The sequence below is a fragment of the Dasypus novemcinctus genome, chromosome 24 (genome assembly GCF_030445035.2).
Source record: "Dasypus novemcinctus isolate mDasNov1 chromosome 24, mDasNov1.1.hap2, whole genome shotgun sequence".
In the NCBI taxonomy this organism is placed as follows: domain Eukaryota; kingdom Metazoa; phylum Chordata; class Mammalia; order Cingulata; family Dasypodidae; genus Dasypus; species Dasypus novemcinctus.
In genome coordinates this window covers 52,511,461-52,525,913 of record NC_080696.1, presented here as the reverse complement: position 1 = coordinate 52,525,913, position 14,453 = coordinate 52,511,461, and the positions used below count along the sequence as shown (strand labels likewise).

General features: G+C 40.2%; 1 protein-coding gene across 1 annotated transcript in view; it reads right to left on the bottom strand.

The window, feature by feature from the left end:
• Nucleotides 1-14,453, bottom strand: part of ARFGEF2 (ARF guanine nucleotide exchange factor 2) — a 135,486-nt gene that overhangs the window by 90,115 nt on the left and 30,918 nt on the right. The window contains exons 6-8 of the mRNA XM_058287202.2: nt 14,196-14,430; nt 2,321-2,401; nt 409-557 (exon numbers count right to left, since the gene is read on the bottom strand). Coding sequence (XP_058143185.1) covers nt 409-557; nt 2,321-2,401; nt 14,196-14,430 — 465 coding nt within the window. The remainder of the gene's footprint in view (nt 1-408; nt 558-2,320; nt 2,402-14,195; nt 14,431-14,453) is intronic.

The window sequence follows — 14,453 nt, the reverse complement described above, 5'->3', positions numbered from 1 at the left end:
TATTATTCCTTTTAGGTAGGAAAAAATATGCAAGTGGGAGAAAAATCTAGAAGGATATAGACAATGTTAACAATAGTATCTCTGGGTTATAGGATTATGGATGATTTTTATTTCCCTATATGTTATTTTCCTTTAATGAATGCACATTATTTTGAGAGGCAAGAAAAAGGGTAGAGCATACTAGTTTTTAAAAAAGAAACCAGGTTTAATAACAGTGTCATATACATCCAACATTAGCATGTTCCAGGAAGCAAGCCTGCTAATACATGAAATATCAGGCCATGATTTTGTGATTAATAATGGAATAGGGCTTGCTTCTTTCCTCCCTTCTTAAACTGAGATTCTGTTTGGCATCTTCTAAGAGAGTAAAAACTGAAACAAATTTATAGGAGAGGATGATTGGTATACCAGATTATCTGCAGATGACAAGGACTGCCTGTCGTCTGCTATCCCGTTGGTCTGTGAGTTTTCATCAACTCCTGGAGGCACAGCACATTCCTGGCACTCCAGTCCGAGGACCCTCTCAGGTTCTGGCACACCATGTTTTTCTGCTGCTTCTTAAAAACACAAGTGCAAAAGTCATCACCAAATTAGTACTCATTCTAAAAGGCTGCCTGCTACCAAGAAGTTACTCGCATAACTTCCCAGCTACCCTTTCCCCCCATTTCTCCTCATCACTATCCCGTGACTGACAGAAGACCAAAAGAGGCCTGGTCCAAGTGGTGCTTAAGCTTTGCATGTGTCTATAATCCTCAGCCCCAATTCCAGGGCCACAGCAATGCACGACTCACTCCAGGGGGCTTTGCTCATCTTGTAAGCCATGTCGATGGTGCCCCCAGAATTGTGCAATGCAGCAGCTCTGCCCACCCCATTCTGGAAGAGATTAGAAGCAGCTAAACATGAAAGGCATTGATTTTAAAAAAGGGCCATTAATGTAAGGGTTAGAGAAGAGTCCTGTCAATGAAAAGAGTTTGACAGGACAGAAAACCTCAGTCACAAAGAAAATGTAGCCCTGAGCTTCCTGAAAGCCCTATGAAAGGAAGTTAGACAAAGAATTAAACAGATCTCATTAAATGAAGGAAAGCATATCTGATGATTAACAGACCTGAACTCTATGAGGAATTACCATATGGATCTTTATATAAGGGATACTGAACAACTTAATGATTAGCAGGATCTTCAATTACAGTTTTACAAAGCATGTATTTATTCAACAAATATTTATCAAGTGCCTATTGTGTGCTTTATAAATATTTTTATTTATCAAGCTGGCACTGGAAAAACAACTGTGATGCTTCTTGTGATGACTCCTTATATAGATCCCAGAAAAAAATCTAAAGGTAGAAATGAAATGATTCTATTTTAAAACTATTTCTACAAGGAATTAAAAAAATATAATGGTATGTCTGCATATAGTTTTATAGTACTGTAACTTAACAAAACAATAGGGCTTAGGACAGCGGCTTTCAAATTTCTTTGACAATAACCCTGAATAAGCAATACAGGCATGCACATAAATAATAATACTTAACATTACCATGTACAGTGCCATTAAATTGTTTATATTCTTTACACTAAGGCAGATTGTTAAAAATGGGGGTATTTGGGAACTCTATTTTTTGCATGATATTTCTGTAAACCTACAACTTCTCTAATTAAAAAATATATATATTGTTTATATTCCTACTACATTCACTTTCATTTTAAAAAACTGCTGACTGCAACCCACTAAACTGATAAACCATTATTGGTTTACAGCAATGGAGCTAAGCATTCAATGGACAGCCACTGACCTGAGATTTTGGGCAAAGGAAAGAAAGAAAATCATCCAACAGTCATTCTGAGCTATAAAAGTATACACCCACTGAAATCATACCATGAAACTGAGGGAGTTATGAAGGCTAATAAAATGAATGAAACTTCTTGTTCACCCAACACCCACTGATGTGTGGAATGGTCGCTATTGCATCAATGGCTCGCAATGAAAATTCAGCAGCAAGATCTTGGGGCTCACAATCCCCTCCTGGAAAAACCTGCATACCCCTTGATTTACAGAAAGTATTTAGGAGTGAACCTTTGTTTCTCCATGTGAAATACCCAACTCTAACATGATCAGACTGTGCTCCCTGACCCTACCTCAAATGAGAATAAAATCAATCAATAAAAAAAGATAAATTTTGGATTCCATATGAAAGATGGGCAGGGAGAAGCATGAGTTTCACTAGGGGGGGGAATAAAAAACATCTACCACTAAAATATTTGTCTAAAGACTTTTTTGGAGGAATGAGCGAAGAGGAAAAGCTGGGTCCTTAGTTCTTACCTTTAACAGCAAATGTGACAACATCTTCTAAGATCTCCTTCACTACCTCCTGCGCTCCATCCTTTGAGGTTTGATCAGTCCCTATACATACCAAGTACATAAACACACACATGGGCATTATCAGGAAAAACAAGAGTGGGAGAGCAGTAGATTATGTCAAAATTCTTTGAGTCACAATTCAGAAAACAAAGGGTACAAGTAAGTACTCCCTAAAGCCAATCTGATTGTGCTAACAGAAGACAAGTCCCATGAAATCTGGAAACACTTAAGCAGCATCTGCTATGACTTCAAGTTTCCCTTTGTGGAACACTTAAATCCCTCTGACTTTTACACTTCTTCCTTCATAAGTCACATTGTTCTGCCCAGGGCCCTACCCACAACTTGGAAGTGCGAGTTGGATTTTAACCAGCTCTGGTTCCTCTAGGACAAAAGAGGAGCTCTCTGTTGTGACTTCTCATGGACCTTTAGGAAGTGACAAGCCTCCTACTGCTTTACTTTTCCCAAACCTGTAAACCTAGAATTTAGCATGAGATTTCTGATGTCATAGTTGAAGATATACTAAATTTAAAATTGATATTCTGTAAAAAACTGTTTAAGTGGAATAGGCTCAGCACCAGGTGTTGTTTTTTTTTTAAACTAGTTCTGGGAATTTATGAAGTAAATAACTCATGTCTACACTTTAAGAAGTAAACATATGGATTTATAAAATATCACATTAACCAAAAAGGCCATCACTCTAGATAAAGCCAAAATAACCATTTTAACTCTTCCTTTTGGGGGATTTTCAAACAAGTTTCTCTCTCTCTCTATATATATATATTTTAAAGATTCATTTATTTATCTTTCCCCCTTCGCCTCCTTCTGCCCTATTTGGGTTTTTTTTTGTTTGTTTTTGTTTTGCTGTCTGTATTGTCTTCTCTTGTCATTTTCTCTCGTCTAGGATTCACCAGGATTTGATCCTGGGGACCTCTGATGTGGAGAGAGGTTCCCTGTCAATCATGCCATCTTAGTTCCTGGTTTCTGCTGCACTTCACCCTGACTCTCCCCTTGTCTCTCTTTTGATGGGTCATCATCTTGCTGTGTGACTCACTTGTGCAGGCACTGGCTCACCATGTGGGCACTTGCATGGGCACTGGTTTGCCATGCGGGCATGCTTTCTCTTCTTCTTTTTCACCAAGAGGCTCCGGCATCAAACCCAGGTCCTCCCATATGGTAGGCAGAAAAGCTGTCACTTGAGCCATATCTGCTTCCCCAAGTCAATATTTTTATGAGTTCTGTGCTTAGTCTACAAGTTCCCATAGAGATAGCATTAAGTATTTTCATTTCCACAGAGAATTTCATACACCACAGCTCTTTAAATCGGCAAATCAATTTATGGGAAAATATCAATATTATATGCTTTTCTTAAAGGACCAAAAAACTCGAATGGGGAGACAGATGGATGTGGCTCAAGCAACTGGGCTCCCATTCACCATACAGGAGGTCAGGGGTTTGGTTCCTGGGGTCTCCTGGTGAAAGGCGAGCTGGCCGGGTAGAGCTGGCCTGCATGGAGTGCTGGCCTGTGCAGGAGTGTTAGCCCGAGCTGAGAGCTGGCATGGCAAGATGACACAACAAAAAGACACAGAGAGACAAAGGGAGGTGCAGCAGACCAGGGAGCTGAGGTGGCGCAGGAGATTGAGTGCTTCTCTCCCACTCTGGAAGGTCCCGAGATCAGTTCCCAGTACCGCCTAAAGAGAAGACAAACAGAAACAGAAGAACACAGAGAGAGCAGACAGCAAGCACAAAACGAGAGGGAGGAGGAGAAATAAATATTTTAAAAGACAAACAAACAGGAAAAGTTAAAAAAGAAAAACAAAAGCAATTTGAATGATGTTAGAAAACTCCCCAGCCACAGTCATAATCACCTATATCCAGCTCTTCACCTGAAAAAAGATGTTTTAACTACATCAACTGGTCATTCTCAGACCACCTTCATAATTACTGCCACATTAATGCACCACTTGTTATTATATCCTTAACAGTGCTCTTAAATTAACTTACCTTAAGTAATGATAGCCACAAAATCACAGGTTTTGTATGTTAATTATATGTTTTCAATGCTTTTAAAGATAAAAAGCATAACTAGATGTTCATAGTGCAATGTTCACAATTGTCAAAAGATGGAAACAACCCAAGTGCCTTACAACCGATGAAAGGTTAAACAAACTGTGGTACATACGTATGAAGGAATACTATACTGCTCTAAGAAGAAATGAAATTGTGATACATAGGACAACATGGATGAACCTTGAGGACATTATGCTAAGTGAAGTAAGCCACACACAAAAGGACAAATATTGTATGGTCTCACTAATATGAACTAAATACAAAGAGTCAACATGGAGTTAAAACCTAGAAGTATAGGTTACCAGGAGAGAGGATGAGGGCTGAGAAGGGATACTGATGCTTAATGTGTGTAGAATTTTTAATTAGCTTGCCTGTAAAAGTGTGGAAATAGGTAGAGTCGATGTTAACACATTATAGTGAAATTGTTAGTTTATAAGTGGGTTTGTGGCTGAAAAGGGTACTCTAGGGACATAAATGCCAATTCAAAAAAAGCTAGAGAATAACCTAGGGACTGAATAACATAATGAACCCAGAGGTTGATGAGAATTGTGGTTAACATTACAAACACAAGAATGTCTTTCTAAAAACTAGAACAAATGCGTGTCACTATTGCATGGGGGTAAGAATATGGTGACCCATGGGAAAAATACAGTTAATGTAACTTAGGACTATAATTAGCAATATTGTAATATTCTTGCATCAATGTCAAAGAAGGTATTCTATCAATGCTAAGGGTCAATGACAGGGAGGTATGGCTTTTTTTTTTTTTTTTTGACTATGGAAAAGGTTCAAAAATTTACTATGGCAACAACAACACAACTCTGACGAAAGTGAGAGCCTATGAGTGTACACTTTGGATGGACTGTACAAGGCTTGGACTGTATAAAACAGTGAACCATGTGGTGGAAGATGGACTGTGGTTAACAGTACAAATGTACAGAACTAAAACAAATGTATAATACTAATAACAGAGAGGTGTATGGAAAAAATATAACGAAAGTAAGCTATGAACCATAGATTACTGACCATAATCTGTAACAAATGTTCCACAATAGCGCAAGGTGTTGTGGAGGGGTGATGTACAGGAATTCTGCACATTATGCATGATTGTTTGGTAAGCTCACAATATCTCTAATTAAAAATACATACATATATATAAAAGAAAAACCTGGGCAGATAAAAGAAAATGCTAAAATAAATAGAACTCTTTCACATAGTCACATAAAAAGGTAATAATAAAAGCACAGCTATTAAAAATAGAAACCACTCATCTCTGAACCACCTTATAATCATCTCATTTACACCATGGTTTGGTAAACGTATGACTAGATATTTTCAAGTTCCTTTCCATTTCCAACATTCTCTGGTGCTATGATTCAATAAAATTATGGTGACAGTTTCTAATCCGTAGTGTACATTCCAAGTATCTGGTACACAACACCTTACTCAAAAAAACACTGGCTTGATGAGTCTGTTTTATCAGATAAGTTATAAGCTCAGTGAGTTAGACCAGAGACTGCAAAATGGTGGCCGGCAGGTATATCTGGCCTGCAGGTATGTGTTATTTAGCCTAGAAACTGCTTTTTAAAACTTTTTAATTAGTTGTCAATATTTAAAAACTGGGAGACTTACAACAATCCGGATTTCTGGCTTCTAATAGAAAAAAAAAAATCAGACTATCTGGCAACACTGAGCTGGACACAGGAGCAGCTGCCGCCTTTAGCCAGGGCATGAGCTCCACAGATGCCTCAATTCTCACCACTCCCAACTGTCTACCTTCCAATGAGGCCAAGTGCCAGTTGTCATCATACTTACACTAGGGTTGTTACAGTACAGTGAGTTGGAAAATACAACATTTGCAATAGCATGTTCTGTCAAGAGCGGGAAAAATGAGAGACAGAAATGATAGGGTGTTTTAAGAAACACTGGAAAGAAAATGTTCCCATGTGGAAGTGAATTCTGCAGAGTGATTAAATAAGAGTAAGGCAAGATCGAGCACATTCAGGGTGGTATGGTACGCATGATTGTTCTCTAACTCATAACTTCCCTAATAAAAATAAATAAATAATAAAAAACCAAGAGTCTGCCATTCTCCAACCAGGCGACCTAGGTTACTTTACCTCCCAAGCCTCAGTTCCCTCACCAGTAAACGAGGGGGTACACAGCACTTACCTCACAAGGTTTCATGAAAATTAAATGATACAGTGCATGTAGTGTTTAGAAGAGTCTCTCAAGAAGAGTAAGCACATGAGCACTAATTTTTATTAGGCCTGTGTGTCTTACACGCAGAGTGTGCTTGTGCTAATAAGACATTTATGATGCCTTCATAATAGACGACTGCTCACTTCTGAACCTTCCAGGTCCTGTACACTAAGCCCCCCTATTAAACAAAGTCTGTAGTGAAATTTCCCAACTAACTGCACTGCTAATACAAAAAGCAGTTTCAGTTAGTATTAATGCCTTGACTCACTGTCTTGCATTCCCAAGGAGAAAAAAATAATTTTTCCATCTCAACATGGATTTCCCCCTTTCCCTCACTGCCATTTTCCCATTAAAACAGCATCGTCTTCACCGTTTCTTGGAGGGCTAAGAGTGTTCAACTCATTTTCCTTGAGAGACTGGTAAAGGTATAAGCTGGAACTGTAAAAGTATCTGTGCAAAATCCAAATATTCTTAGGCCAGGAAGTGGTGGGGAGAGTCAGGAAGCCCTGATTCTGACAGAATGTTTTTGTAGAGGGAGCTGCTGATGAAAAATCCCAATACAAGCCACAAAGAAGCAAGATCCTGGACTGCCTTCTTGCTGTTGGCCTCAGGTAGGTCTCAGGTTTTCTGGATACTGTAATAACCACCAAGAAGTCTGTTGTGTTTAAGTTTCAAGCACAGGGAATTGGATTTGGCACAACGGATAGGGCGTCCGCCTACCACATGGGAGGTCCAAGGTTCAAACCCAGGGCCTCCTGACCTGTGTGTTATGCTGGCCCACACGCAGTGCTGATGCACGTAAGGAGTGCTGTGCCACGCAGGGATGCCCCCCGTGTAGGGGAGCCCCCTGCGCAAGGAGTGCACCCCGTAAGGAGAACCACCCAGCGCGAAAAAAAAATGCAGCATGCCCAGGAATGGCGCTGCCGCACACATGGAGAGCTGATGTAGCAAGATGATGCAACAAAATGAGACACAGATTCCGGGTACTGCTGACAAGAATACAAGTGGGCACAGAACACAAAGCAAATGGACACAGAAAGCAGACAACGGTGGGGGGGGGGGGCGGGAAGGGGAGAGAAATAAAGAAAAAATAAATCTTAAAAAAAAAAAAAGTTTCAAGCACGCTGTGAAAATGTTTGACAAATTAAATATTTGAAAAATGAGGCGGTTGCCACCTGGCCATTACTGATGAGGCACCAGAACCTACCTGTTTCACAAATTCTGTCCACAAGCAAAAGAAGACAGTTGCTTTGAATAGGTTCAAATGAGACAATCCCCTGCTGCCATTCTCTCCCCAACCAGCTGGAAAACAATTCTGTGGCAGGTATTATCATTCACCTGATACCCTTCTTCCTTACTAACAGATCTCTCATTTTGCCTTGGAAGGGAATGTACTTACACTTTCCAGCTTTCCTTGCAAACAGGGTGGTCATTTGACCCATTTTAAACCAATGAAGGGTAAATGTACATTATCAGGGCCAGTTTCCGTAAAGGTTCCTTGGAAAGGGGAATGACTTAGCTTGCAGGGAGTCCTTTAGTTTACCCTCTTCCACCATTTTCCTGCCTAGAACAAAATGGCATCATCTTGAACCACAAGGTGCTCTTGAAGATGGAAGTTATAGGCTAAGAATAGTAGAAGAAAGATGGAAGGAGCTATGCCTTCTCATGTCCCTGATCTTGTTCCAATTCAGAAGGGACCATGGATGAAGGAGATAGAAGGAGCAGTGAGAAGCATCCACTCATTCATTCAGCTAACAAACTGACTGCCTAAGAGTACATGCATTTGGAATACCTCAGAGTTTGGAATACCTCAGAGTCTATTACAAAGATCCCTGCCCTCATGGTGCTTACATTCTAGCTGGGGAAAATATATAAGTAAATTATATTGTATGTTAGAGCACATGACAGTTTGAAGATCTCCTGTAATCCCAGGAAAGATTATGTTTTTTAATTAATCCATTCCTGTGAGGGTGAGAACCTTTGACTGTATTAGATTCTGTTAAGGGACCTTGATTAGATCATCCAGTATGGATCACCTTTTTTTTTTTTAATATATAGATCACTTTTGATTCTACTATGTCAGTGAGGCTTGACTCAGGTTGGGTCTCTGCCTCTTGTTGGGTCTTATACAAATCGAGAACACACAAAAAGATGCACAGAGAATGACAGCTACCATTTTAGCTCTGCCATGTAAAAAAGGATGCAAGGATCACTAGCAGCCAAAGCTGAAGCACTAGACCCTAGGAGGCTGGGCCCATGTAGCAGCTCAAGGCTGATGAGTCATACCTTAGAGACAGTGAGCCTTGAGGGGAAGGCAGGAACCCCAGCAGAGGTAAGCTGCCATCTTGCCTCACCATGTGGGCAGGATACCAGGATCACCAGTAGCTGACTTTGGTAAGAAAGCATCTCTGAGAGTACCTTGACTTGGGCATTTTTTCAGACTTTTACTGTAAGCTTTTTCCCCTAATGAATTTCCTATTATAAAAGCAAACCCATTTCTGGTACTTTGCATTGGCAGCTTTTGGCAAACTAAGTGTGCTACAAGGAAAAGCAGAGTAGATCTGGAGTTGGAGGGAGCAAGTGTAAACACATTATGACAATAAAGCATGGCATGCCTGTTTCCTAGAAACTGGTCTAGAGTTTGTGGCCTACATTCAAGCACTTAGTAATATTTAAGACTTCTTAAGGGGAAAAAGAACAGGTAGCAAAGCTTTTTGCTGCCACATTCTAACCACACAACAATATGGTTCTTTGACAGTATAACAACAGTTCATTGAGAAGAAATGAATTAGGTGATTTATCAGCTCAGAATACATGTCCATTACACAGTAAAGAAAATGCTGTAAACCAATAAGCTAAAGCTTAAGTGGTTTATTTCCTATAAGGCAGGTTGCATCAAAAACAAGCTGGGAAGAAGGGAAAACTAGAGATGCATTTTGTTATTTTTATAATGGGTCACTTTGAGATTTTTTTGTCAACAAAAAAATAATAAAATTCCTAAAGTGGAAAATTTGGTATTGCTAACATGGAAAGCACACAGGCTTACTTTATCTTACTGCGCTGTTCCTACCACCCATACATCTCATTACTATATGAAATAGCTGCCCTTTTTCTGTATACCAACTCAGTTTTTAAGCTGAAATTTATCTTAGAAAATAACAACAGCAAACACTTACATGGCCCTAAGTACCAGGCACTGCTATCATTTAATTCTCACAGCCCTGTAAGATAGGTATTAGTTATAATTCCACTTTACAAATGAGGAAATTGAGGCTCAGGGGGGTAAAGATTTTGCCCAAGGTCTCAGAGCTACTAAGTGACAGAATCATGATCTGAATCCAGACTGTCTGACCAAAAAACTTCCATATTGGGAGACAGAGGATAAATTTACTCTATTTTATAGTGTAAATGTTGGCATGTTCTACCTTTTTTTTTTTAAATTAAAGTGTTGCATGGAAGGAATTGATGTTTGGCTCCCAGGTCTTTTCGTTTTTCTCTTAAAGAATGACATGTGTGAAGTAGATGTGACTCAAGCAATTGGGCTTCCATCTCCACGCGAGGTCCTGGGTTCGGTTCCCAGTGCCTCCTGGAGAAGGCGAGATGGCACGGCGAGCTGACACAACAAGATGATGCAACAAAAGAGACACAAAGAGAAAAAACAATGAGAGACACAACAAACCAGGGAGCTGAAGTGGCTCAGGAGACTGAGTGCCTCTTTTCCACATGGGAGATCCCGGGTTCGGTTTCTGGTACCCCCTAAAGAGAAGACAAGTAGACACAGAGAGCACACAGCAAATGTACACAGAGAGCAGACAGTGACCACAAACAATGGGGTGGGGGTGAGGGAATAAATAAATCTTAAAAAAAAAAAAAAAGGCATGTCACGCAAGAAGAAAGGTGAGCAAAGAAATTCATAATTTTACATATCTATATAAATGTAAAAATGATGGTATCTAATGTCTAGGATTAAAAAGTCAGAATCTTAAAAAGAAAATTAACCCCCTCTCAATCAGAAACAGAGTGAGCATTACCATCCTAAAATTCTCAAGATTGAGGAATGAACAAATATAAGGGGGAATGCAACTATAGACTAAAGTAGACTTATTAATATTCTAGCAATGGAAAACTTGTAACACTGATATAAAGGCTGTGGCCACCAGAGGTTCTGAGGGGAGGGAAGGGGAAGAATAAGTGTAACATGGGGCATTTTTGGAACATTGGAATTGTCCTGCATAACACTGCAATGACGGATAAAGGCCATTATACATTTTGTCAAAACCTGTAAAATTGTGTGGTACAAAGTGTAAACTATAGACTAGAGGTTCTTAACAAGGGGTCCATAAGCTTGAATTGAAATTCAAAAAAACATTATTCTTGTGGGGACATGTTGGTGTGGGTGTGATAGATTTATTATTAAATAATATACAGTAATGTGGACTTAGTAAGGGGTCTGTGATTTTCATCTGACTGGAAAAGGGGTCTGTGGAACAAAAAAGGTTAAGAACCCCTGATACAGACCATGGTTAGTAGCAATGCTTCAATATGTGTTCATCGATTGTAACAAATGTACCACAGTAATTAAAAATGTAAAGGGGGAAAGTGGGAAAGAGGAGTGGTGAGGCATACGGGAATCCCCCTATATTTTCAATGTAACATTTATGTAATCTAAAATACAAAAATTTTAAAAATTAAAAAAGGAAACTTAAAAGAAAATGGGGAATGACTAGGTTTCTTTTTGGGGTGATGAAAATGTTCCAAAATTTATTGTGGTGCTGGCTGCACAACCCTGTCAATATTCTATAAACCAGTGAATTACACATTTTAACTGGGTGAATTGTATGGTAGGTGAATTATAACTCACTAAAGCTGTTTTTTAAAAAAAGGACAAGAAGATCTGGGAAATCAGAAGAGTGAATGGATGTGGGGAGGGCCCCTTGGGACAGCTGGTGGCCATCTCCAAATTTTCATACAGGCTGGCATGTCTCAGGCTGAAATATCTCATTTTGTAGGTTTGCAATCTGGGCCACTTTTGGGGCACTGATGAGAATGACAAGCAGATTGTCAATTTATTAATTTGGGAGGAGAAACAGAACTGCTAAGTTAGGAAAAAGATGCTCACGTCTGTCCGTGAATTCCTCTCCATCCAGGACAATTAGATGGGAAGACAAATCATCCCAGGAAGGTTGTGGGGAGGGTTCCCAGGTACTTAACAGGAAAATGTATGACAAGTGTCAACTTACTTAGTACAGCGCCTGGCACAGTGAGTGCCAAGTTCACGTGGGCTCCCACGAGGCAATTACTATAGGACGGAGTCTGTAGGAGAGCCTGTGGTGTGCCCACCTCCCCCCCAGAGCAGCCAGAGCCTGGGCTTCTCACTGGGCCTCAACAGCCTGGACTCCTGGGCGCCTCCACCATCTGCTACTCGGGTTGCCCTTCCTCCCTGGCTTCCCAGCTGCTCAACCCTCTCTTCTGAAGGACCCAGGCTTTCCTTAGAGTAACATTTTGAACTGGAAGTCATGTGCTCTTTTTAAAGTGACTGTTCTGATCCACTATTTGCAGGTTTGCAGGATGACTCTCACAGGCATTCTGATTACCATGTTCCTGGGAGAAGCCCCACAGAGTCCACCAAGAACTGGCAACAAAATTCACAACAAATACGAACTCCAAATCATTTTCTGTTTGTTAGGACAGAACTTCAAGTTACTGTGTTTTTGCAACACTTATTCTAGAAAGCACATTTTCTCCCATTCATTAAAAAAAGCCATTTACCCAGTGTCTGCAGAGGGTGCAAGGCGCCCTTCCAGGTGCTGGGAACACAGTGACGAGGGCAGCCTAGGTCTCACACCAGGACAAGAGAACATCAACACTTTCAAGTGACACCAAGTTCCATGAAAAAAATAAAGGAGGATTTGGGGTAGAATAGAAGGAGTGCTTTAGATAGGGTGTCTAGGGAGGCTCACTAAGGAGGTTAACATTTAAACTGAGAGACCTGAAGAAAAAAAGGCGGAGGAGGGAGTAAGTGCCAAAGCACTGAGGTAGGAGTAAGCACTAAGCACGGCACTTTGAAGAACTAGAACTAATGCCTGTGCATTGTGTAGCAATCAAAAGGGAAGAAAGGTATAAAAAGAGGGTAGAGAGGTGGGCAGGTCACATGGGGATGGGAGAAGGGAGAGTGTGGATTTCACTCTGAATGGGGAGAGAAAGGAAATTACCCAAGGAATTTAAGCAGGCCAGAGCCATGATCTAATTCATGCTTTTAAGAGATCACTTTTGGCTGCTGAGTGGAAAATGGGCTGTAGTGAAATCATTTTCATGCAGCTCAGCAAGACCTGCTTTTATATCTGCACAGCTAAGCTCACTACTGTGTTTAAATATTAATATTAGTTGGCTGACCACAGCTTGATAAGGGTTACAGTAAAAACTTGGTCCTTGCCTGGAGAGTTAAGAAAGTGAAGATGACAACAGTTATAAGGGGCAGGCCAGGAATTTCTGAGCACCTTCCCTAAGACAAAGGAGAGCAGGAGTGAGTAAATAGCAACTCAGCACTCACCCCGAGACACAGAAAATTCTCGGTAGCAACTTTCTCTTTTTGTCCTTTCCTTGAGTAAACTGATACAGAACAACATTCTAGTAATACTTGGCCTGTTCCAATGTACGGCAAACATTCTGGTAAATTATGAAGGAACAAAATCTGCTCAAAGTTTGTGCACTCTAGTAAAAAACATACTACCAACAGAAATCATCATTAGTAACATGACCCAAGAAGACAGCAGATCAATTATAAAGACACATGAGATAACTCCTATAGAACAATAAGGTAGACTGAAGAATAATTTGACAGAATTGCTAGGGTTTAAGACAAATTCCTAAGAAAATAAGAATTTTGGATCTAGGTCATATGAATTGCCCAGGGAGAGATACAAACACTCAGAAATATTCTATGAAAATCCAATCCAAGATTTCATGCCTAATATTTCATTTATTTTAAGACTATAATCAGGTGTGGAAAATTCTTTTATTTTAAAAAAGCAAACAAAAATAAATAATGTAGTTGGTCGCTAAAAGAGGAAAAGAAAACTCCTCTCCGTTTTTCCATATACCCATCAATCCACCCATCTACCTTTTTTTTCCTTTCAGATGTTTATAAGTAGCCACTAACTTCCAAGCACCGGGCAAGGCACAAATATCCAGTGCATACGTGACAGACGAAGTCCTTGTCCTCCTCTGGACGGATAAGACAAATATTACATGACTAATTACCCAACAATTAACTACTGGCAGATACATGCCTCCAAACTAAACCCATTGACACCAAGTATCTAGATACATAGTAAGAGCTACTTAGAGAAAATTGTGCAGCTGAAAGCAGGACATTAGACATCATGCCTAACTGACCGTGTTCTGCAAGAGAAAAGCAAAGTGGAAAGATGTCAAGGGGAAGCCCAGAAATGGACAAAGTGCTATCAGAAATCTCCTGCAGATGTTACCAGATAGCTCCTTTACCTGCCCAGTGGGCACAGGATTTCCTTTCACTACTAGAGAGGGACAGTGTGCTGCTGGGCTATACCTGATAATGATGGGATTCTTTCTCTGGTCACATCTCCATTTTCTGAGGTCACTTCACCAGAACCTCTCCTGGTAGGTTCACCATTGGTTAAGTCTGTTTTTTCAGGAGTTGTTGGTTTGCTTTGAGTCTGGCTCTGCTTCAAATGATTGAACTTTGGAGAAACTGCCATAGCTTGGATCACGGGGGACTGGGGTTTCGAATGGACTGATTTTTCCAGTTCTCTGGCCTCCTGCAACTAAAAAGCAACAACAACAACAA